This window comes from Blennius ocellaris (genome assembly GCF_963422515.1).
Source record: "Blennius ocellaris genome assembly, chromosome: 8".
NCBI lineage: Eukaryota > Metazoa > Chordata > Actinopteri > Blenniiformes > Blenniidae > Blennius > Blennius ocellaris.
Window position 1 is genome coordinate 8,075,797 of NC_137657.1, and position 24,687 is coordinate 8,100,483.

General features: G+C 40.6%; 3 protein-coding genes across 3 annotated transcripts; all 3 read left to right on the top strand.

Annotated features, from left to right (window-relative positions):
• Nucleotides 1-1,863: 1,863 nt before the first annotated feature.
• Nucleotides 1,864-8,202, top strand: LOC308133792 (B-cell receptor CD22-like; the record flags this gene model as incomplete). The annotated part of the gene is made up of 7 exons (XM_080501304.1): nt 1,864-1,982; nt 2,157-2,278; nt 3,798-4,163; nt 5,358-5,648; nt 6,556-6,810; nt 6,907-7,175; nt 8,176-8,202. The coding sequence occupies 7 exons, from the start codon at nt 1,864-1,866 to the stop codon at nt 8,200-8,202; spliced, it is 1,449 nt and encodes a 482-aa protein (XP_080357430.1).
• Nucleotides 8,203-13,313: 5,111 nt separating this feature from the next.
• On the top strand, nt 13,314-19,666 carry LOC308133111 (TBC1 domain family member 15). Its single transcript, XM_080500390.1, has 11 exons — nt 13,314-13,426; nt 13,574-13,742; nt 15,293-15,478; nt 15,600-15,718; nt 16,616-16,719; nt 17,153-17,220; nt 17,346-17,492; nt 18,348-18,438; nt 18,558-18,706; nt 18,808-18,949; nt 19,062-19,666. Exons 2-11 carry the CDS (start codon nt 13,574-13,576, stop codon nt 19,231-19,233), a joined length of 1,347 nt encoding a protein of 448 aa, XP_080356516.1. The 5' UTR covers nt 13,314-13,426; the 3' UTR covers nt 19,234-19,666.
• A 732-nt stretch (nt 19,667-20,398) lies between these two features.
• hsc70 (heat shock cognate 70) lies at nt 20,399-24,666 on the top strand. The gene is made up of 9 exons (XM_080500785.1): nt 20,399-20,543; nt 21,601-21,805; nt 21,935-22,140; nt 22,295-22,447; nt 22,520-23,075; nt 23,218-23,420; nt 23,502-23,700; nt 23,825-24,057; nt 24,220-24,666. The coding sequence occupies exons 2-9, from the start codon at nt 21,601-21,603 to the stop codon at nt 24,424-24,426; spliced, it is 1,962 nt and encodes a 653-aa protein (XP_080356911.1). The 5' UTR covers nt 20,399-20,543; the 3' UTR covers nt 24,427-24,666.
• Nucleotides 24,667-24,687: the final 21 nt, after the last annotated feature.

The window sequence follows — 24,687 nt, forward strand, 5'->3', positions numbered from 1 at the left end:
AAAAGTCGCAAAATAAAAACATTAAAACAATAAAAACGATAAGATGTTAAAACAATAAACAAAACATAAAAGGTTAAAACAACAAAAAAACGAAGGCACTAAAACCAGACCAGAGTCTCACGCTGAGGTAAAAACCAAAGAATAAAAATGTCTTTTAAGACAAGTTTTAAAAATGTCTCAGGCATAGATCCAGTTTCCTGTTGAAGCGTCGGGGGCAGCAGCCCTTCGTGGTCCTTCGGGTGCCTGGACGTCGCATCCAGTGGCCCGTGGCTTGGGGTGGCGTCTGTCTGCGGGGCCTCGACCAGACCTCAGGATATGGTTTGGTCGCCCCACCTGCATGGGTGAAAATCACTCCGACTCCTGACAAGACCCACGCACGTAAAGAATCCCTCCAGGACTCACTGGGCATAGTGAAACCACTGGTTATTAGCGTCTGTCGTCTTGGTGGAGATCTAGAACAATGTAGATATCGCACTTACTAACGCCAGGTAGCCGGACATCATATTCTGTAAGATACGACTCCCATCATAGGGAGTTCTCACTAAGCATAGGAAAAAGAACTGAGTAGACATGCTTGTTTAGTAACACAATAATTATCATTACAGACAAGACATCTCATTTCACTATATTTTGCCATTACATCCCCACAGCAAGCAATATCAATTAAGTGTGACCTTTGACCTTCAGGGAGGGCTGGCCACGCTCTCCAAAATGCAAAAAGAAAGAACAAAAAAAAGAAAAAAGACACCTATGATGGGCACAGATTTCCTGAGATCTTGGCGAGTAGGAGCCGAGCCATTTGCTTGGTGGTTTTGTGGGACGGATTGGAGACTCGTGCCGGCCGGTTTTGACCCACGGGCCTTATGTTTGACATCCATTCCCTAAATAATTAGAGGTGATGATGATTCACCCTCAGTTACCATAAACATGAAGAAGCTCTGGCAGTTAATGATTTATCATAGTGGGAAACAGATTATTTAGATTATGAAGTATTCAATCAGACTCAATCCAGTTATGATCCAAGTAAGTTATGTCTCGGCCCATTGTACTGCAAAAAAATTTTCTGGGGTCTTTTGGCAACATCAGTTTCCAACCCTCGTCCTATAAGGTGAGAATGACCAAATGTGGAACATTGTCCTCTAATAGCACTGTAATCCATCTGAAAATCTGTTTTCACTTTCAGTCGTCATTATTTTTGGACCTAAACTGAAGATGTCTTTATATTCTCCATGATTAACTTTATTGAAGGATTTTGTAAGTTGAGAAAACAAGTCTAAACAAATCTCAGAATTCAGTTGATTAATACGTAATCAGTCGCTGAAAGCAGTGTCATGAGATCAGCATCATTCTATTGTATGGCTCATGAATACTGCTCAGTTTTAGCTGATAAGAACAAAAACCAATCAGTTCGCTCAAGGTGGTGAAAAAAGCACTTTGCAGAAGAATCAAAAGTACTTACAAACTTAAGTATTTAAATGCCTCTGGAGCAGAGTCGGGCTGTGAATGGAGGAGAACTGCCACTGATGCACTGGCCGTTCTTTCCATAACAAAAAAACTGACTAAAGCTCATCAATCAGCAGTGATGAGATTTCGATCTCTGGCTTTTGTTTGAATTCAGAACAATACAATTGATTACAATCAGGGTCTGCTTGGGTTTCTTTAAAACAGCTCGATCATTTTCAGACAGACCAGCAGCCAGAAGCGACATCGTTGTGCTCCTTTCCACCCAAACCAGGTAACGTCTTGTATTTGTGGAGATGTTTGGTGAAATGTGTGTTGTTGCTGTTGTTTTTTCTTATTCGACAACTCAAGTGTGTGATACATCTTCTGCTTCATCTACAGACTTGCTTATTGCCCCCAATCATGGGAAACTCAACATCAGTCGATCTTATGACGGGAACTTCCAGAAGGCCGTCCGCCGGGCACGGGAGCGAGGAGCTGCTGAGGCTGCTGGACTTCTGGACGTGCGATGAAGAGGATCTGTGCAGCCTGAAAGAAAAGCAACGCTTATCTGTGAGAAGGATCCACTTGCCTCACAGGATCAGCTACGTTGATCTTAATAAGCAGGAGAGCGTCTGTTTTTACCCAAACAGGGGCATGATGCTCAATCTTGGATATTCTGAAGATGACGTGTGAACTGTTGAATCTACGCGAAGGCTCAACTCTAGGCGGACAGTGACTGCTAGCGCCCTCCTGGGTACTTCACCATACAAGGTCTTTGAAGAGTTCATCCACAAGGCAGATCTTAACAAGTTTGGTGTGAACTTTGTGAGCAGAGGTGGGAAACCACAACGCATGATTGACATGATGAAGCCTTTTTCCTGCCTTCACTCTGAAACTTACACACACACACACACACACACACACACACACACACACACACACACACACACACACACACACACACACACACACACACACACACACACACACACACACACACACACACACACACACTTTTTTCTCATTGTTTACTGAACTGTGAAATGTTTATTGTGATGACTTTGCACCTGTATTACGTACATGCATGTACACATTTGAAGTTTCTCTGATGATTTTGTCACGTATCTGTTTTAAAAGCTTTTTAAAGTCGATTGTTTCATTGTTGAAAATGTTTTTTTTTTCTTTATAACCTGCGTGTCACAATAATTGTTGAATAAAATATTTGAGTTTGGACACTTTTCATTTTCAGTGAAAAAATGGATCATCAACTTTGAGGCTTTTGATTTTTATTCACAGTTGTGTTCATTTGTTATTTTATCAAGTTCAGGCTTTCAGTTAAATAAAGTTAACTCAACTAGATCAAACTAATGTGGGTATAACTGGCTTAGTTTTTTTTTTTTAAAAGACTATCCTGGCTAAAATGGTTTAAAAGGCTAAACTGCTAAAAACAAGGACAAAAAATGTTAGATGGAGGATTGGCTAAAATATATAAATACATTAAAAAAAGTATCTTAAATGTTTGAAACTTTCAAGACTGGAGCAAAATCAGGTCAAACAGTTAAAATGGCTAACACGACTAGAAATTAAGGCTCAAAAGTCAAAATGGCTGAAACAACCAAACTACCTGTATTAGTTAATATACATACTGTGGAGTGAATTCATTCTGCAACACATTTTCTCTAATTTCTCTCCTGCAATGTAAAATAGACTTTTTGCACCAACTGAGTTCAGCAGAGGGCTTTGAGTTGGGTTGGCAGGATGTGGTATGTAAAAGAGTGTATTGTCTTGCATCTGTGTACTGGCAATGTGTGCTGACAGTGGTGTCTGATCAGACTCACTGTCAAGGCACATTTTTACACTGAATTACACTTGATTACTGTGATAAAAGCTGAAGGAATGTGAAAATATTGTGGATTTGAGTAATGATCAAATGTGTATATCAAAATATACTGGTCCGTGCTGTGATAAAGGCTGTTTCTTGTTTCAGGACCAAATAAATGCAACAAGTGAGATGAGGGGTGGATGAATAAGACAAAGGACTTCCCCAACAGTCAACGCGGGGATTAGTTGAAGTGGAATGGAAACTCGATGTCACCTCTCGGCAGAAGGAAATGCTATTGTGAACTCGCTGCAGCACGACTGTCACTGTGTTCACAGGTCTGATGCTGAGAGGACAAGATGGGAACTTTAATGTGGATTTTGGTTTTCTTGTACCTGTGCAGCCAAGGTAAGATCGTTTCTGTGCAGCGTAGGATCAGCAGCAATCTCTATTGCACAGAAGATGCTAAATCAATGTCTTTTGAGGACTTTTTGCCTCTCTATTGTAGTAATGTAATATTCTTGTGTATTTTCAGCAGCGATTCAAACGGGGGCCTCATTGTGGGCGGCTCAGGTGCCTTCGACAATCCAAGGGCTGCTCGGGTCGTGTGTGGTGATCCCCTGCACGTATGAGTATCCAGATCCTGGGAGGAAGGTCACCGAGGTCACGGGGATCTGGACGGACAACACAAGTCACCTCGTCTTCCACCCGGTGGAGTCGAAGGTGCAGGAGAAGTATCGGGATCGGACGACGCTCGTGGGAGACATCGGCCACAAGAACTGCTCTCTGATGATTGATCCACTTCAAGCAAGTGACCGGGGACCTTTTCACTTCAGGGTGGAAATCGCAGATTTCGACAAGTATTCCTACAAAGCCAACAAAGTCTCCATTTCATTAATCAGTAAGTAAGAACAAAGTGCCTCTAATTATCTGTTCTTTATTAGTACTGACCTTTTACTATAAGTCAGGTACTTTACAGCACTGAACTACAATTACAATGTGGCAATAAGTGAAAATATAAACAGTAAGATTAAGATGAAGATGAAGATGAAGATGAAGATGAAGATGAAGGTGAAGGTGAAGGTGAAGGTGAAGATGAAGATGAAGATGAAGATGAAGATGAAGATAAAGATGAAGATAAAGATAAAGATAAAGATAAAGATAAAGATAAAGATAAAGATAAAGATGAAGATAAAGATGAAGATAAAGATAAAGATAAAGATAAAGATGAAGATAAAGATAAAGATAAAGATGAAGATAAAGATGAAGATAAAGATAAAGATAAAGATAAAGATAAAGATAAAGATAAAGATTAAGATTATGGTTTGAATCCTGGCAGAGGATAAAAGGACGTTGTGCATAAAAACAAACACGTCTATGTTGCATGTGGCAATATCCTGCTACAATTTCACATTTCATAATCTAATTTCTTTTCAAACTGACATCAAACCTACATTCATGTCACAAGGACCTGAAGTTACAAAAAAACAAGACATAAATTGCTCTTGTCATCATGTCTTTTATTGTAAAACTTTGGCTGTCTTTGTTAAAATCCTCCAAAGTTCAGTATTGAGATGTTCTCTGTTCCTCATTTGTGTAACTGTAATGTGCTGCTTGTACCTTCCTGAAACACCTGCATGGAAATACATGCATGAAAAGGATAGCTTTTTCTCTGAAGTCAGATCTCAGCAATGGTTTACTACATGATGTGTTGTTCTTTTGGGATTTTGTCAATACAAAGAATTGGGGAAGTGCTTTTGTGGAAACAAAACTATCATATGACGTTCCTGTTTGAGCCCTGCTGTATTTATATCCAGAGCTCAATCCGATTTGGTTGTAAACACCTGAATTTCCCCTTCCTTTCTTTGTATGCTTTGTGAATATACATTACTCATATAATTGTAAATATGCATCTCTTGGTCTCATATCTTCCAGTTTTTTGTTCTTATTGTAGCCACTCTTATTTAAAGGGAAGGCACGAGGGCATTATTCATAATATATAACAACACTATTTGTGCTGAGAATGTTCTCGCTTATTCACACTCTGCTCGACTTGAGTTTTTAAGTTTGCTCCTCGTCGCTCTTGTTTTCACAGGTGCACCAAATCCCATCAAGTTGTCTGTGGAGGAGGAGGTGAAGCAGGGTCAAGCTGTGTCGGCATCCTGCTCCGTGTCCCACTCCTGCCCCGCCTCTCCGCCTGATGTCACCTGGAGTCGGTCCGGAGAGACCAGGTTTCAGTCGCAGCAGCTTGGCGACGGCCAGTGGGAGGCAACATCCACCCTGACCTTTCACCCCAGCCGCACCGACCACAGGAAGCCCCTCCAGTGCAGCGTCAGATATAAAGGAGGGCAGTATCAGGAGACATTCAAGATCCTATCAGTGAAATGTAGGTGTAATATGCATCAAAAATAGAAAAAAACATAAGCAAAATAGCAGAAAGGTTCTATTTTTGATGTTTTGTTTTTTCAAAATGATAAGCAATACATATTTAAGGAATCCATTGAGGCTACAGTGTTTTCAAAGAAAACATTGAATTTTTGAACAACTTTCATAAGAGGAGCAAACACAAGACAACAGTGAGAGATTTTGGTGATGCTTGCTCACCTCAGGGTGAGTTTGTACAATCATGCATAAGGTAACAACTTTAGGAGACGTTTTGAGGACATTTCACTGTATATTTGCACCAGAAAATGTCATTAAAATGGATTAGGTTATGTTGAGACTTTAGTTATTAAATTTCATATTAAAGTAAATATCTAGTCATTTTAAAGATAAAATGAACATTATTATACCATTATTTTACCGACCAGGCCCACTTAAGGTTAAATTGGGCTCTATGCGGCCCCTGTACTAAAATGGGTTTGACACCCTCCATTCTTTAGAAGCTATTTTGCATTTCCAGTTCGGTGAAGCACGTTCAGTCACTGTCATGAGATGAACCGTCACTGCCTGCTCATCTGCAGTGGAAAAACTGTCGTCATGGTCATGAAGAGCAGTGAATTCTTTCTACCTGTCAAACTTTTGAAAACATTTAGTTACAAATCCTGACCTCGTAAACTTTAGTCAGCCAGTCAATCAATTGGTTCCTATGTTTATTGTTTCTGTATAATTTCATTTCATTTCAGATAGATAGATACTTGTTTGCAAAATCCTCAGAGCAATGAAGACACCACTGACCAAGCTATGTTATACATGAAGTATTCACCTCCAGGATGTTGTTAACTCTGTGATGTTTTCTGTTTCAACCAAGCTGTTGAATCGAGCTCACGACGTGACCTGATGTTTGTCCACAGACGCTCCGGTGAACGTGAAGGTTGAATACAGGGCGGAGGTGAGGGAGGGCGAAACAGTGAGTCTGAGCTGCTCCAGTGACGCCCATCCCTCCGTCAGCAGCTACGAGTGGCACAATGGAACTGGCGCTCAGCTGCACAAAGGGAGAACCTACATGTTGACGAATGTCTCGAGACACTCTGGGGGCGCCTTATATTGTCTGGCCATCAATGAAATCGGGCGAGCCAGATCGAGCAATGTGCAGCTCGACGTGCTATGTAGGTTAAAAGAAACAAAACACACAAACATTCGGGACATGATCCAAGACTCAAGCTTGTGAAACATCTTCTGACTGCATTTCCCTGTCGCTGCAGATGCCCCTGAGATCATGACGGCCTCTTCCTGCTCCCTGGAAGGTCACGTGGTGACGTGCGAGTGCATTGTGGAGTCCAGCCCTCGCAGCACCGTCCATTTCCTCCTTGACGACCAAGTCCTGCAGAGCAGCAAAGTGGAGACGCACGGCTCTCTCACCCTCTGGACTCTGCAGGCAGACTTCGGCTCCTCGACGTTTGTACACTGCTTGGCAAGCAACTCACAGGGAAACACCAACCTCACGCTCTCTTTACCTGTTAACAGTACGGATGTCAGTTATTAGCGTCTATCGCCTGACAGTAAAATGACAAAAAAAACAAACAAAAAAAAAAACACTTAACTGTTCAACATCTTCTTGTACAGGTGAGATGCGAACTATTTTCATTGCCGCCGGAGCTGCTGGGATGGTTTTGGTGACACTTTTAGTAGCAGTGGCAGGAGTTAAAATATGGTAAGACAGTAAAACATTTTACATCTCCTACTATCTGAAACACGTTGTACGAGATCTCACACTAACGTAGATATACAGTTTATCTGATTAGACATGTTTACTGCAAACATGTTGTTTATTTATTCAAATTTCTGCCAGCCACAGCCACATGGCAGCATCATAACAGGAGCTCTTCAACTTTCCTAATTAAAGCAAGATTAAGGTCCAACAAGGTTAATTTAAATTTGGCTGTATGTTGCCCCTCAATTAAAATGGGTTTTTACCACCCCCTGGTGTCCTGATAAGCAGAAAAATATGTTGTTGTTTTTTTTAAAGTATCATGAAGACTAGATTTGTGTCGATGTAAGGTTTTTTGTTTGTATCATTTATGGGCTGTTTTGTGAAATTAAATGTCAATTTCAGGGATGTAAAGGAAAAAAAAACAACTCACCACATTTCCTTTTGGTATTTCTGTCAGCAGGGGGACACGGAGAGAAACTTCATCCAACACGAGTATCGCGTTTGCAGAAAAAGCCGTGGCCCTCCCTCAATATGCCACAACAAAAAGGTTCAGTGACGCAAATCAGCTAAAAAAACAACAACAAACAAACAAAAAAAAACACAAAATACATTTAAGGAGAGGGAAGACGCTTCACCTGCAAATTAAAGTGAATATGTTTCTGCTTTTTGCAGAAAAGAGGCTTGTGATGACATAAGAAGTTCAGGGTTTTCTGCCAATGATCACATTTATGGTAACGTTGAGGTGAGTGCAGTTTTCCTGGTTGTGATTATTATGGTGTGCGAGCATCAAATTGATTGTTCTCATTTTTTTTCTTTTCAGGTTGATGCAATATATGCCAATGTGTAACACAGATGGATGAAGAACAATCAGGAAGTTACAAACATGCTATGTTTTGTATGAATCATCTTTTTTTTTTGTTCTCCTGATTTGTTTTGTTGTAAAAGTGGTTGCATGTTAAAAGAAAGCTTGAAATGAATTTGTTTTTTTTTAAGTGTGCAGGTTCTCGAGGACACAAATGTTTGGTTAAATATGTTTGAGATAAATGTGTTCGCACCTTAATATGTCGTATTGCTACTAAAAGGGAAGGGTTATTAGCATTTTCTTTAATGTGTGAGTTTAAACCAACAGGAAGACAAAAGGGAAGTTGGTAACCACCATGGACTATAGATAAGTGTACTGAAGCCATTGCACATTTTACAAACACAAAGGGAAAGTATTAACACGTGCACCAAAAGCAGCACTACACACAACCTTTAGCAAATACTGAAAATGAATAAGGATGTTAATAAGAGGAGGATATTCGTAAATATGAGTCAAACAGGTGAGTTTATTTCATACATATTATTCAAAATTATACTAACAAAAATGAGAAGACAGGCTAAACCTGATTGCAGTAAATATTTCTTATTGGTAATCAAATATTCAGAATCATAAAAACAATGTTAAACAGTCAAAATTATTCAATATCATATTAACAACTCTATTTTATGCTTTTCATGCAGTGTTATTTCACAAAAATATTACATTTTATTGTAACATGAAGCCAAAATGGACAGAGTGCTTTAAATTGCTAAAGAGATTATGTAATTAATTGGTGGTATAATAATATATAATACATGGATTATGAAAAGCTTGTCACATGTCAGGGCAGAAACACACTGCTCACACACCACCCACTGGTGCTTTAACTTTTAACCATAAAGCGAATCATATATACAGAAGATAGGTGTTTGTAAGTGTTGATAGATTTAAAGTTGACCGTCTTACATAAAGTGGAATGAAGAAAATATATTCAATGTATTATTTACAGTATAACACTAAAGTTATGGTAACGTGTGTGTGTGTGTGTGTGTGTGTGTGTGTGTGTGTGTGTGTGTGTGTGTGTGTGTGTGTGTGGTGTGTGTGTGTGTGTGTGTGTGCCAATGTCCCATAATCAGAATTAGAAATCAACTACATTCACATTTCAGCTTTATTAAATTGTACATCCCATTACAAGCAACACCACATATATATATTTTTTAGACTCTAAAGTTTCAATTTAAAGGTCATGATGGAACTATTTAATCACTCATGGCTGCATTTGGCCCCCGACCTAAAACGTGGCTAACACCTCTGCTGTAGATCATAACTCAGAGGAAAGCATCTGCTTCACCACATTTTACACAGACTTACTGTAAAAAAAACAAGAGAAAAGATAATTGTCTCCTCAATGAACAACCCATTGAACATGGTTCACTCTTGGTGTCGTTAAACTTGCTCACATTAAATAAATATGGCGCGACGGGCTTACTGACAACGGCCGACCACCACTTCACTGCATGTGTACATACCTGTACTGCAATTCACACTTTGACCCGTCAAAGAAAACAACAGCGACACACTTTCGGGAGCAGACTTTGGAAACCAGATCCTATGGAGAGTGGGGGTAGTTACGTCGGCCAGTGTTTGATAAATACTAGAGATCTATGTCACTTTTACTTTGGCGGCGATCTGGGGGGGCTCCAAAAGAGAAAGATTTGCAAATAAATGGACCAAAAAAACCCCCAAACAAATATTAACCCTTTAGGCATCCAGTCTAAGAGTTGTGTTCTTACAAAAAGTGAACAGTCCCTCACAATGTAAAACAAAAGAATGACTTCAACCACAAAAGATGAAAAAGTACTGTTTTTAGAGGCATTTTTCTCATGACTATGTTGAATGATCAACATTTCCATATATGTGGTCGAGGTGATCTGAGCCTTGGTGCGTTTCAGTAGTTGGGGCCTGCAAAGAGAAAATACACTAAAGTTACCGTCTACTATTTCCTCACAGACCTTTAGGACTGACACCAAATACCCGCGACACCAAAAGTCACATAAGCGTTGGTTTTGTACCTCAAGATTGATGTAAACAGGTTCGTTGATGGCTTTCGGTTTGGTCAGCGTCTGTTCTTCTTTCATGTCAGGTGGCATCCTGAAGTGAGAAAGTACAGAACGAACCAGTTTACATTCTACTTTAGGACACGTCAGTTTGACATGTCGTGAATTAAAAAACAAGTCTGGATGAAATTACAAAACTCGATCATGAAACGAACCTTTGGGGTGTGTCTGATGAGGCTCTGCTGAAGTTTGCATAATACCCAGACTCCTCTCTGGTGAAAGACGTTGACCTGCGAGAAATGATTATCGATGGTCGGAAAGGCACACGTCACACTCAACTCAACAAAATGATGTATTTCTATATTGAGACATTTTACCTTTTGCGTTTAATGATGATTAAAATCCCAGCAAGGAGAAGAACGAGCACAACGAGTGGTATGAAGATGGCCAAATACAATATTTTCTTCTTCTGATCTTTTCGGGGAAACAAAAAAAGAACATCGTTGTTTCAGAAGCTGCGAAGTCGGAGTGTGTTTGGAAAAAGCCCACTGTGTGTGGCCTTACTTCCATTGGCTTTAGTTGTGGTAAGCGGGAGACTTGTGAAATCTGTGGAGTGTGAACAGTTTGTGGTTTGAATAGATTAGACTCGGGAGAAGTTTATTTTTTGAATAAAACTATTGATGGAATTATACAAAGCATGATAGCGAAGAATAAAATGAAGTAATCAAGACTTACAGCCTGTATCCGGGCCAAAGGTGATGGCTGCGTTACCTGGAAGACACACATCAAACAGGGATTACAAGTTTCTCCACATGTTAGTACGGATCGAACCATAATGAAAGAACCTTTAGAGAAATCCCAACCATCTACTGAAATGGAGACGGCTTTTTGGTTGAAACTGAAGTTGTCGCTCTTAGCGAAAACTCTCACGTAGATGTAGCCTTCACTCTTTGTGACGTCCCGGATCTCGAGTGTGCAGTTTCCCTTGGCGGGGTCTCCGATGAGCCTCGTCCTTCCTTTGTAATCGTCATGCACACATGTCTTGTTGGCGTGATAAACAAACGCCTCCTTGTCTTTGTCATCCTTGCTGCAAATACTCCTGCCTCGCTTCTTCCAGGTAACTTGAACATCTCTGGTGTGGTGCTCCTCCGGGTAGGTGAAGTTGCACGGGATGATCACGGTCGAACCTGGCGGTTCTTTATATCTTTGTTTGACATTAATATCCCAGCTCAGACCTGCACTCACAACCAAATCAACACCAGGAATTCTGTGAAATGTTCCGAGTCGAATTTTGACCAAAAATACATCATCTCAAGACGTCACTCACCTCCTGCGTTCAGACCCTCTGAGACCAGAATCAATACGAGGCTCAACTCAATCAACACTGGCGGCTGCATCTAAAACAACCGTTCCGGAGTCAAACTACCCAATATCTACTGCGTGAAGCACTCGCTGTGAGACCCGAGGAAACTCAGTCCTTTCCTGTGCTTTAGTATCAGATTAGATTTTGACACTGATGTGAAATTTGCATTGCGTGTGTTTCCTGTTGCGTTGTCACGTTGAATGAACAAAAAGAAAGAAACAAAAAAAAAGGAAGAGGAAGCCTGATCAGAAAACTTTGAACACGTTTAAGTCATTTTAGAATTTTAACCCAATTTAAAACAAACAAAATAGATCTTACCACTTGTGCATCTGAATTTTGATATGAAACAGATTATAGTTTCTTACAAAATTACCTGAAAATCGGAAATTTTCCACACATCTTATAGCCACTGACACTGCAACGGCACTGATCACAGAGGGAACCAGAGAAAGGGGGTTTGTATACCTGAACAGGAGATACAACTAATAACATGGCACATATCCGGCCTTTGTAAATGTTCAATTATTAAATGCACGAGACAGTCACAGCTGTATATTTACTCAAAACATTGGGGTTCTATTAAGTCGGTAAGCGTATGCATGCTTGAGTTAATTGATAAAGCTTTATTAACATAAGACAGTATATAAATGTCATGTTTAAAGGTGTATGTTTTCCTAACAGATCTGCTATATTGCTTGTTCGTAGCAGATGTAAAAGACAAACAGTCAAATTTGTGTGAAGGGAGGAGTGTCCTATATTTTGTAACATTCATGGTAAGTGTGTTGTAACTTGAGTAAATGTATTTAAAAAAAGAAAAAAGGCTTCCTTTTGCCGCCAACATCTATTCCACTTAGATTAACCTTATGATATTGTGTCCATCCGCTGCCAGTAAAGTCAAAATTATATGAACATCATGTACAGATACATGACCAGAAAACTTTTATGCCGGACCAAGAAAGGTTGTTCCTCACGTCAGTGTCATCAGAGAAGGTTTTCTTGAAACTCCATCCTTAAGAAACACCATTTTTCTCTCTCTGACACTGAATTTCTAATAGAAACCAGATTAAAAGGAAATATTTCATTTGGTGAAATAATATATAATTGTATTTCTCACTGTGCTGCCATTAAGGAGAATAAATTAAGATAATTAAGTTCTAAATGCTAAGTATTCATTAATTTATCGTTTTTAAGTAAACATAACATATTACACCATGCTGTCAGGGTGAGTTTGTAAAAACACCCATTATGCAACAACTGTAGGAGAAGCTTTTCAGATATGTCACTGTATTTTTGCACCAGAATGTCTCATTAAAATTGGCTTTATGTTAAGATTGCAGTAATTTTTCTGCAGTAATTGTGTGGTTTGGCATTTTCTTCAGGCACTCCCTGCACCACAACAAAGAAAAACACTTTAAAGTGTGAAGTTAAAAGTTGTTTATGGGAATATCTTGACGATTATCGCTCAAGATGAAATTGGGCTGTTTGTGACCTCTGAACTAAAGATGTGTTTAACACCTCTTGTCTGGAAAACTGTGCACCCCTGACAAGCTTTACTCAATGGGTGGTGGGGTGTGATGGGCACACGTGTTGTTGTAGTTGTTGGGTCGCACCACCAGATGGCGCTCACCACGCGGAACTTTGCACAGGAGCCCAGACTCCACCTGGAGGAATGTAGGTCAGACGGATCTGAAAGGTGCAGTCAGATGACTTCCAGGCGGCTCAGTCAGCCAATAGACGTGGGAATGGCTTCCTCGAAGTAATTCTGTGATCTCTGAACGATCTGACCCAGTTGGAATAAGTTCTGATTCCGGTTGCAGCTCGCAGAAGGAGAAGAAGGACATGGTGACTGGTAAGAGACGCACCAATAAGATTATGATGGCAATCTGTTGTGTGGTGTTCTTCTGAACGGAGCAACGTTTTGTTTTCTTTTTTGTTTGTTTGTTTGTTTGTTTGTTTGTTTGTTTGTTTTCCGGCATGTGCGTGGTGAAATCTGCAGATGTGGATGGAGGACCAAAGTAACCCAGGACCGTCACGGAGCTCCGTGCGCACCGTGGCGCCGCTCAGCTCGCCCGCTTCGTCCGGAGCGCGCCTCACCTTACCGGGAGTCATGGACGCAGAGGGGAGGGTGGACGAGTCCAGGCTGAGGTTGCACATCTTCAAAAATGGTCTGTCTGTCTAATCCAGGAGTGTCGAACACGTTTTAATTCAGGGGCCACATGCAGTCCATGATCACCCTGACTGGGCTGAGCTGGTTAAAAAGAAGTAGTGGCATTACAACCTTTATAGTTTTTACTTACACGTCTGTTTTTATGAAAATCTTTCAACATTAGAACCACAAATTGCTACAATCCAATTTCTGGTGCATAATTCAGTGAAAAGTTAAAAAAAAAATCTACTGTAACTGTTGGATTCTGCATATTTTTCTACAAACTCATCCTGACAAACTGTCAAAAAAGTAAATGATTTCTTTGCTTCATTTTTTCCCCCATTTGCTTCGTCACTGTCTGACACCCCAAGTCTAATCACATCACATCCAGTGGTCCTGCATAGCTGGTTGAGATTTGTTTAAATTATAGCACTTTATTATTTATGATTAGCAGCGTTTAACATCAAGAAACCAATGATTGTGGGTCAAAATAGGCCAAGTAGAAATCACGTATAATCCCGAGGTAATCCAGTTAATATTCACGTAAGAAAGATTATTGTGCCTGTACACTGATAAAACGTAGCCTGGATCTGTGGCACACATTTCCTGATAGAGTACAGAGATTATTGTTAACAAAACACAAGAGTCAAATTTATTGATTTGTAGAATATTCCCAAGGGTCTTCAGGACAGCCTGAATATAATGTAGAAACATAATTTCATGTTTGTTTTCGCTGTATTTGGATGTTTAATAAATGATTTAGCGTGTTTTATGACTTGTTTCTCAGATCATCCAGTAAATATTTAACAGAACAGAAATGAGTCAAGTGGTGCTTTGCTTCAGGACATTTTCACATACACAGTTCGTCTATTCACTTATTTTCTTGTCCATCAGACCCCCTGGAGTAAAGGGCTGCAGCGTGACTACTGTGCTAAGACAACACACACCATTTATGGAGCCGGTGGGACCACATCACATGGGGCTCGATACAAAAAACAATATCCTGCAATATTCCACAATAAGATAAAATGTGATGTTGTCTGTGAATTCGGGGTTTTGCCGTCACATGTCTAGAACGACACACAATCATAGTGGTTGTCGTCTGGTTTCAGGAGCTAATTAACGTCTAACCAGAGGGTTTAGCGTCACATCAGATCTATGGTCTTTGAGCAGGAATGGAACAAATCCCCCCCTCCTTCTGTGACTTTCTGACCGTGAAGCACATTCCAACATGAAGTTCACTGACTAAAGTGAGTCTTCTCATTAAAACCATGAAGAAAACACTTCACATTGACATCTTACAAAATGTTACTCAACATTGTTTTCAATGAGATCCTGCTGTGATCCTTTCAGGGTTCGCTTCACTGGTTGTTATTATTCAGAGTCAGAACAAAGTGGACTGAGCCTCGCACTGGGGCAAAAAGGAAAAATCTCTATTTTTCATTGGTTACTTTTGGAAGAGTAAAGGGCAGAACAGTAAAAGCACAAACACAAAGACTAACAAGCACAAGAGTAGTTTTTTTTTCTTTTTTTAATTTTTCCTTGAGAGTTTTTTGGATTTTCTTCCAGGTGGCGTCTCTCCCTCCGAGCGTGGCCTGGCGTGGAGGTTCCTGTTCGGGATGTACCCGTGCGGCACCACAGCTTTGGAGCGTTCCCTGCTGCAGGAGCAGGCAGTCGTCCGTTACCGGGTCATGAAGAAGAAGTGGCAGCAGTTTCTCCCGTCGGCCGTGCCGATGCAACAGAACGGAACCGATGGTAAAGACGGACATGATCCAAAACTGTAAACTCTGGTTTTTTCCTTCTTTGTTTGGCAGCTTTCGCTCAATTTTTTTTTCCATTTCTAATAAAAGCAAGCTATTTCTATTTAATGCCACAGCTGCGATGGTGGTAGCAGTGCGGTACTTTGACCAGAGGGAGGCTCAGACTCAGCAGCAGACCCAGGGACAGTCGGAGGCTCTCCGGGACAGGCTGGCTTTTTTGGAGCTTCAAGCACAGGTTAGATCCAATAAATAAATGTTAGTATGATGCTTCACTCCGTATTTCAATTATATGTTTTTGTTTCATTAATTAATTCCTCAATTTCTTGTGTTACTTTGAATTCTTTCAGTGTACTTTAAGTATTTCGTCTGGATTGAAGCTGCAAGCAGCTTGAAGTGGTGTGTCTATGGAAATGACGTCACAGGGTCTAATTTACTTAAACAAATTGTCGTTTTATTTGCTCTTGCGTCATTTAGGCTCCCTGTTGTAGTTGAGATGTTCTAGTTTTCGAATGTGTGAGTCGAGATCAACAAGAACACGTTTGACATAGCGATGGTAATGCATTCAACTTCACCAAAACAATGATGTCACCGTCGGAAGTAAAGTTAAAATAAAAAAAAAAGGTGCGGGGCGATCAAAGTTAAAGTTTGTGATAAGAAGCATCTTCCTGCAATGCACCTTGATAAAATCAAAGTCCTAACAGCCACCAAGAAAACCATGATGATGAAATGACGTAAAGCAAGAACAACAGCTGGACACAGTTCAACAAAGTTCAAAGTCCAAAGTGACTTTTTTGGTACCTGTCGGTTTGTTGGATAGAGACATTTTAGGGCTGAAAGAGAATACATTTTAATGGAAGGTTTATAACTAGAGAAACCGGTTAGATAAAACATAAACATAATTATTTCGGGAAACTTTCAACACAACCATGTAAAATCTTTTTGTTTGTGGTGTTTTGTGGTTTTGTAATGTGTTTTTTTTTTTTTCATGTTGATTTATCGATGAAGAAATATAAGCACAAAGAGCACATATAACATTTTGTGTTTACAGCAGAAAGCTAGAATTCAATGAAGTGGATGAACTATTAGCGTGTGGTCAACAATGTGTGCCTCCGTATTTGCACTTATTCAACAGCTCTTGTTTGAGCGGGTCACATTTGAGCGGAATGAGCTGCAGGAAGCCATTCGAATCATCGATAAGGACGTGCCCCGGACCAACAGAGACTTGAGCTATTACCAGTAAGTCAATGTCAGGTTTTTACTGTTTATTGGATTTGCCCAGAGGTGGCGTCTGTTTCCCCAATCCTGGTCTAGAAGGACCTTTGTTCCGAGTCCCATAAACAAGCCTGGATCAGGCCCAGCATTTGACGACTTATTGATTTGATTCCTGGGTGTTGTAGTGAGAGGATATTTAAAACATGCTGGACAGGATTCCTTACATGTTTTAAAGGAACTCGGGTGGAGAAACGCTGCATAAAACTTGAGAGCCGACTCTTGACGTTAAGTGTGCGAGGGTAAACATCCGGGCAACCGAGCAGCTGAAACATTGAATCATGATCATTATTATCCTTATTATTTGTTCACTTTAATACAGACACATTGACAAAATCTATTTAGTATTTATCTGACTCTGCCTTGATTCCATCAACAGTAATTATCTGAATGTCTGCAGGAATGAAGGTTTAGGAAATCTTTTGGTGTTGAGAAATATCCTCATCACTTACGCTGCTTTTCACCCAGGTAAACAATTTTTATAAGCTCATTTGAAGTTCACTGAGTGACTAAATCTGACATGTTTTGGAGGCGGCCTGGTGTGTCATTTGAGATGACAGTTGCCAAACCAGTTGTTTTGTGTGCCGATCCAGAGGTGGGCTACGCCCAGGGAATGAATGACCTGTGCAGCCGCTTCCTGGAGGTTCTCGATTGTGAGGTCGACACCTTCTGGAGTTTTTCCTGCTACATGGACAAGTTCTCCAGGGACTTCATGGTGGATGGCCTGCACAGAAAAATAGGTTTGTACTTTGATAAAGATTAAAAAAAATTAATAAATTAAAGCAATGTTTGTAATTCCATTAACATGTTCCCCAGTTGGGGAAATAAAAACATGTGAAATGAAAATATCTCATTTTGAAATTGATAGGAGTGAAACATCTCAAGAAAAAAGGACCATGTCAATGATAATATGTAACATTAGAGGGTGGTAGGATGTCCACAGTATTTACAATTTTCTTAAATTGTTGCAGAACTGGAAGACAGTGAATCTCTGCCCGTCTTTACATCAAAAATGCTCCTTTTTGTTGTAACAGGTGGTGGTGGTGTATAACTCTGTTAAAGTAGGAAAATACTCGAAACAATTCTTGATATAATCCAGCCTAATCCAACATTACTACAGCTTTTATCACACCGCCTAAATAATAATAAGACAATCACATGAAATAGTTGTGTGAAGAAAATGTGACTATTTTGACTATTAATTCAATTCACTTTATTTTTCTACTCAGTCATTCTTTCTCATGGATCCTATATGTGTTGTATTTCATAAGCACCATTTTTACAAATACTCATAGGTACACTGATCTATATGCATCAAAAATGTCTATATAAATTCCTGTATATCGTGAACTCAAACTTGTTCCCACCTAATTAGAATAAGACTTGGGACCTCTAGTGGTCAAATGTAGGTACTGTGCTCTTAATACTGCAACAGATAAATGTCGTTGGGCAAGTACTGGGATAAAACAACTAAACTATTTGGATTAAAAACTCTGACAGACTGGTACAGAACCCTTGAAAATCAAAAGGGTTTCACCACTAGATCTACTATTTCAGTGCAACATGAGAAAGAAGTGTCTTTGTGTGTATTATAGAGCTGGAAGCTGCCCTGTTAAAGGAACTGGACCCTCCACTTTATACTCATTTGGCCAATGACAGCTTGGAGAGTTTTACATTCTGCCACAGGTAGATCTGCATAAACTAATATGAATGCATATACCATTTTCTGTTATTGACGCCATTTTATTTTTATGTGCAAGTTGCGAGGAAGTGAGTGCCTGTGCATGTGTTGACTGTCCTTTAAGGTGGCTCCTGCTGGGTTTCCAACGAGAGTTTAATCACAGTGACGCACTACGTTTGTTTGAGATCCTGAGTTGTGACCATCTGGAGCTCATTTCTCAACAAGTCGATCGAGCCCGTTATCGGGAGAGACTGGCACAGAAATACAGCGCAGGTAAACGACAATGAAGAAAAGAAAAGTGCAAGTCTCAGTTGCTTATATTTTAAGGTGTTAACATGAAATATTTTCTCTTCATGGTGTTTTTGTTTTTCTAGATGACAGTTCGGAGTCAGAGCTGCAGACCATCAACACTGACTTTACCTTTGAGCTCTTCATCTGTGCAGCCATCCTGTTGGAGAACAAAGAGTCCCTGCTGCAGTGCCGAGACGACGTCCAGCTCATCCAGTTTATTAACAGGTGTGTCCGTTTGCTGAAAGAAAAACAAACACCCACCTAGTCCCCGCACGTGTGCTTAGCTGGCGTATGTCGATTAGTGTAAGTGTGTTTGTAAACTGTGTTTACTTTGCAGCCTTCAAGGAAGACTGGACCTGAACAGCACCCTGAAGAATGCAGAGCAACATTTGTACCGCTACTGTAAGAGCTGTGCGTGGGATTACATGAACGGGCGCTACACAGGACACAGGAACAAAGATGGGGACTTGTTATTCCAACTCCGCAGTCTTTTTGTCTTAAAACCATAGAAAATGTTTTAATGAGTGTTCTCACAGGCTATCACTACTTCTTTTTTTTTTTTTTTTTTTTAGCAAAGCAACTCTGGCACTTGATGTTTATATTAGAAATTTTGTATTTTCAGGTTTTTACTATGTTAAAGTTAGCTGACGTTAACTGAGTTGTTTTCTGTGCTGTACTGAAGAAACATGAATATGAAAACTGTAAAAATGTATATTTTCTTACCTCAGAAAAAAAGTTTTTGACTTTTTATGTTATGCAACAGACAGCTGCAGGCAGTGAGTAAATAGTAGGATGTGGTGTGTTGCAACAGGTGCCTTCAGTAACAAACTGCAGTTATATTTAAGACCAGATGGTGTGTGTGTCAGAGACCCATGTAATATGAACAGATGAGCTGTGGAAGAGGTGTCATGCACCAAAGGGGAAGAAAAATGTATTGCACAAATGTGTCTTGGGTAGAGAATTGAAGATATGTACAATATATACAAATTGACACACATTACCTCAATAAAAAAGAAAGATTATGTTTATGTGGTCACATTCAGTAATTTTTAAAAAATTCATCTGACAACATAAAGAAGGGTTGCACTAAATTGCTTACTGAAGAATGCCTGCACAACGAAATTAAATTTAAACATGTGACTCTTTTAATTTAATATGTCGCAATGCATAATAACTTAAGTTCCTTTGAGACATGCTGCAGACAAAATATAATTTTAAGTAACCTGACAGAAGTAATATTTCTCAACCATTTGGAGTTGTTGACAGTAGGCCCTTGCCTTTATATAGTATATGCCTTTATATATATAACTACTAAAGTACGCTGAATAATTTCCCAACTAATGAGCAGACTTATAACTGAGACACTTCTCTCATCTGCATTCACTGACCCTACCATATGGGTAATGAAGCATGGGAACCATGTTCAAAAAGTTCTTCTATTTTTAATGAAAAAAGAAGCTCACACAACAAAGGAAGATCTAAAGATCAAAAATCAAGCTTGGTCGTTTCACTTTGACTTTTCTGTCCGACTCGCCGCGGGCTGCCGAGTTAAGAATAGCAAGCCTTCCAATAAGTCCAGTGTGAAGAAACGTGCGGTCCAGAACTTTCCTTGGCAGAGTCACCTGACACCCTGACGGGCTCTCCCAGCACTCTATATACCCCCACGAGCAGAGACGCTCGCCCTCTTAGTCCGCCTGCCAGGAGAGGGAAGGGAGTGCTGGAGAGGAGCTCAGACCACAGTGCTGCTGAATTTTGGGCGAAAGCAAAGCATCAATTTAACTCAGTAAACTCTCAAGTCTCGAACAACTGACTGTGCAAGGTAACTTCAGATATAAGAAGTATTGTGGCCTGGCTTCTTAGTCTTGTCTTGCTTTAAGCTTGCAATCCTAACAGCCAAAACTGCGAGGTGGTCAATACTTGCATGGTTTCTTGCGAAACACTGGCATGTGAAACAGGGTTCCTGTGAAAAAAAAGGGCAAATTTCAGGAGAAGTCTCATTGCAAGTTTCAGTTGTGTGTGTGTACCACATGCAAGAAAAATTCACTAAGTCAGCTTATTTTCTGTTCGGTGTTACACAACTGGATAACAAGTGTTAATTCAATCCTGTGTTCCAGCGGCAGCAGCTCTGGGATTGAGGAAACAGAGCAAAGTTCATCTAAGAGCAGTACTTTTGTGTTCTGTGTTTTTTTCAATCTGTTTCTATAAGTGGCAAGTTACCACGCTTGAGTTTTTTTTTTTTTCCAAAGCTGTGGTCACAGCAAACTTCTGTTGAATTCTCCACTAAGGTTACTAAGATCCAAAGCCGTTTTTATTTTTAACCCCATTGTTTCGAGATCAAGCAGTGATTTTTTTTTTTTTTTTAACTTAAACTGATCATTGGAATTTTTAGCCTTCTTCCTTCCACTGTCATATGTGTTGACACTATTTGCAGTAACTATAAGCTATTTGAAGGCAGCTGTCAGAAAATAAACACATTGCTCACTGCTGAAGGATCAGTACGTCGCTTTCAGAAAGCCTGACTGATACACGCCAATGGCATGTCGCTGAGAGTGGAGAGGAACAACGTAGGCAGGGAATTAAATGGTCAACGTGACATGCTTAGTTGGTCTCATGTGTCAGGAGCCAGCATAAACCACTATGCCAAGTAAAGCACACCACTGCTGAACGAGCATCGTGTTAAGTCCAGCATAGCACACAGGTCAAGACTTTTTTGGGAAGATAACACATTTTTTAAGTGTGAGAAACAAACATAACTTGGTGGTAAATATAGATAATTATTTGCTTATGAGTGAAAAATCATGCTTTTCTGGCATAATTCTAAGTACACCGGCATATAAACATCGCTCTTGATCATATGCTTATTTTCCTTATCTAAGATGTCTAAAGGACCGGCAGTAGGAATCGATTTGGGCACCACATATTCCTGTGTGGGAATCTTCCAACATGGCAAAGTGGAGATCATTGCCAATGACCAAGGAAACAGGACCACACCAAGCTACGTGGCGTTCACCGACTCTGAGAGACTCATTGGGGATGCTGCCAAAAACCAAGTGGCCATGAACCCAAGCAACACTGTGTTTGGTAAAAAAAACAAAAAAAACATCACACCTCCACAATCATGCACTCACTGATTGCCATTTATTCATTTGAAAGGAGTAAATGTAAAACTATGAGTCTGAATATAATACTTTCTCTCTCTTACACCTTCAGATGCTAAACGTTTGATTGGACGTAAATTTGATGATCCCGTGGTGCAATCCGACATGAAATATTGGCCCTTTAAGGTTGTCAACGACGCGACCAAACCCAAAGTGGAGGTTGAATACAAGGGGGAGGTCAAGGCCTTCTTTGCTGAGGAGATTTCCTCGATGGTGCTCACCAAAATGAAGGAGATCTCTGAAGCATACCTGGGCAAGGTAGATAACAACGATTGTTGGACTTGATACGCATGATTCCTTCCCTTTCATACAAATTCCAGTAACCGTGAGGGGAAGTGTTTGCCATGCACCGACAGATTATTGGAAGTACAGTAATATTTTGAATTGACTTAAAATCGTCTTCTCTTTGCAGCCTGTTAACAATGCAGTTGTCACAGTTCCTGCTTACTTCAACGACTCCCAGCGTCAAGCGACCAAAGATGCTGGAACCATCTCTGGGCTCAACGTTCTGCGAATCATCAATGAGCCCACTGCAGCTGCCATTGCTTATGGCCTGGACAAAAAAGTAATTGCTAAACTGTTAACGTCATACCAGCTTAAGACTCTGTTGGTAATTTTTATTTGCATTTTATCTTAGGTTGGTGGTGAACGCAACGTTCTCATCTTTGACCTCGGCGGTGGTACTTTCGACGTGTCAATTCTGACCATTGAAGATGGCATCTTTGAGGTGAAGTCCACTGCTGGTGACACACACTTGGGCGGTGAGGACTTTGACAACCGGATGGTTAACCACTTCATTGCCGAGTTCAAGCGGAAGTTCAAAAAGGAAATCAACAACAACAAGCGCGCCGTGCGTCGCCTTCGTACGGCATGCGAGCGTGCCAAACGCACCCTCTCCAGCAGCACCCAGGCCAGCATTGAGATCGATTCCCTCTTTGAAGGAATAGATTTCTACACTTCCATCACCAGGGCCCGTTTTGAGGAGCTCAACGCTGATCTGTTCCGTGGAACCCTTGAGCCCGTGGAGAAGTCCCTGAGGGATGCTAAGATGGACAAGTCCCAAATCCATGACATTGTCCTTGTGGGTGGATCCACACGTATCCCCAAGATTCAGAAGTTGCTGCAGGACTTCTTCAATGGCCGTGACCTCAACAAGAGCATCAATCCTGATGAGGCTGTGGCCTATGGTGCAGGTACTATATGTCTCTTACAACAGCTTCAACTGGTTTCCAGCCAAATTACAATTTATAGACACGGTTTTTAATCAAGTACTCCTCATTTAAAATGTTTGTGTTGACTATGACATTACTTACAATATCTGAAAACTCCTCACAGCTGTGCAGGCAGCCATCTTGGCGGGTGATAAGTCTGAGAATGTACAGGACCTGCTCCTGCTGGATGTCACGCCCCTGTCCCTGGGAATTGAGACAGCTGGAGGAGTAATGACTGTCCTTATCAAAAGAAACACCACTATCCCTACCAAGCAGACCCAGACATTCACCACATACTCAGACAACCAACCTGGAGTGCTCATTCAGGTAGAGCCACATCAAAGAGCAAGTCAACAGTTCATTCTCCTTTGCAACAATGTTCACAAATGAATTAAAATCTTCTCCCAGGTGTATGAAGGTGAGAGAGCCATGACCAAGGACAATAACATTCTGGGGAAGTTTGAACTGACTGGTATTCCACCTGCTCCCAGAGGAGTCCCCCAGATTGAAGTGACCTTTGACATTGACGCCAATGGTATTCTCAATGTGTCAGCTGTGGACAAGAGCACTGGAAAGGAGAACAAGATCACCATCACCAACGACAAGGGTATAAACATACCAAAGTATCTCTTACATCCAACACTGATTTACCGATGTACCATATAATGCCAAAGCTTGGTGTGCATTAACAGCAGGCCATAAACAGATCTTTGGATTTCATCCCTCCGTAGGGCGATTGAGCAAAGAAGACATTGAGCGCATGGTGCAGGAAGCAGAGCAGTTCAAGGCTGAGGATGATGTTCAGAGAGAGAAAGTCACAGCCAAGAATTCCCTCGAGTCCTTGGCTTTCAACATGAAGAGCACTATGGAGGACGAGAAGCTCCAGGACAAGATCAGCCCTGAGGACAAAAAGGCAATCATGGACAAGTGCAATGAAGTCATCGCTTGGCTGGACAAGAATCAGGTAGTATTCTGTTCACCACTGAAACTTAATAATAGAACACAAACGGCCTTCTTTACCTCAAATCGTGGAAGATGCATACCATTTGAACAATGTGATGCAACTTCATAGTTCCCTAGTATATACTTTTACGAGAATAAATTATTTACTCCCAATGTTTCCCAGACTGCAGAGAAGGATGAGTACGAACACCAGCAAAAGGAACTGGAGAAAGTGTGCAATCCCATCATCTCCAAACTGTACCAGGGGGGCATGCCAGGAGGAATGCCAGGGGGAATGCCAGGGGGAATGCCGGGAGGAATGCCGGGAGGAATGCCTGGTGGCGCTGGAGGTGGCTCCTCTTCTGGCCCAACTATCGAGGAGGTCGACTAAGCACTGCAGTCTGTCTCTCCATACTAACATATACTAACAGCCATAAAGGTTGTTTGTTTGTTTTTGTTTTTTTTACTGATGAATATAATCAGACCACTGATTTGTTACTGAACACTAAAACACATTGTGGCAAATTTTCATCTGCCAGCTCATATTGACATCATAATAATATAATTTCACATCTGTGATTCCTAAAGAGCAATTGAATATAGACTGTCAATAAAAATTCTCCTTTGCAAACTGTTGTCTGTGTTTATTTTG

Excerpts from the sequence above, each read along its gene's own strand:
- LOC308133111 (XM_080500390.1), top strand. The coding sequence starts at position 13,574 with ATGTGGATGGAGGACCAAAGTAACCCAGGACCGTCACGGAGCTCCGTG. Across the intron at positions 17,221-17,345 it reads TTACGCTGCTTTTCACCCAG|AGGTGGGCTACGCCCAGGGA; the intron begins GTAAACAATTTT and ends GTGCCGATCCAG. Across the intron at positions 18,439-18,557 it reads AGTTTTACATTCTGCCACAG|GTGGCTCCTGCTGGGTTTCC; the intron begins GTAGATCTGCAT and ends CTGTCCTTTAAG.
- hsc70 (XM_080500785.1), top strand. The coding sequence starts at position 21,601 with ATGTCTAAAGGACCGGCAGTAGGAATCGATTTGGGCACCACATATTCC. Across the intron at positions 21,806-21,934 it reads CCCAAGCAACACTGTGTTTG|ATGCTAAACGTTTGATTGGA; the intron begins GTAAAAAAAACA and ends TTACACCTTCAG. Across the intron at positions 23,421-23,501 it reads AACCTGGAGTGCTCATTCAG|GTGTATGAAGGTGAGAGAGC; the intron begins GTAGAGCCACAT and ends ATCTTCTCCCAG.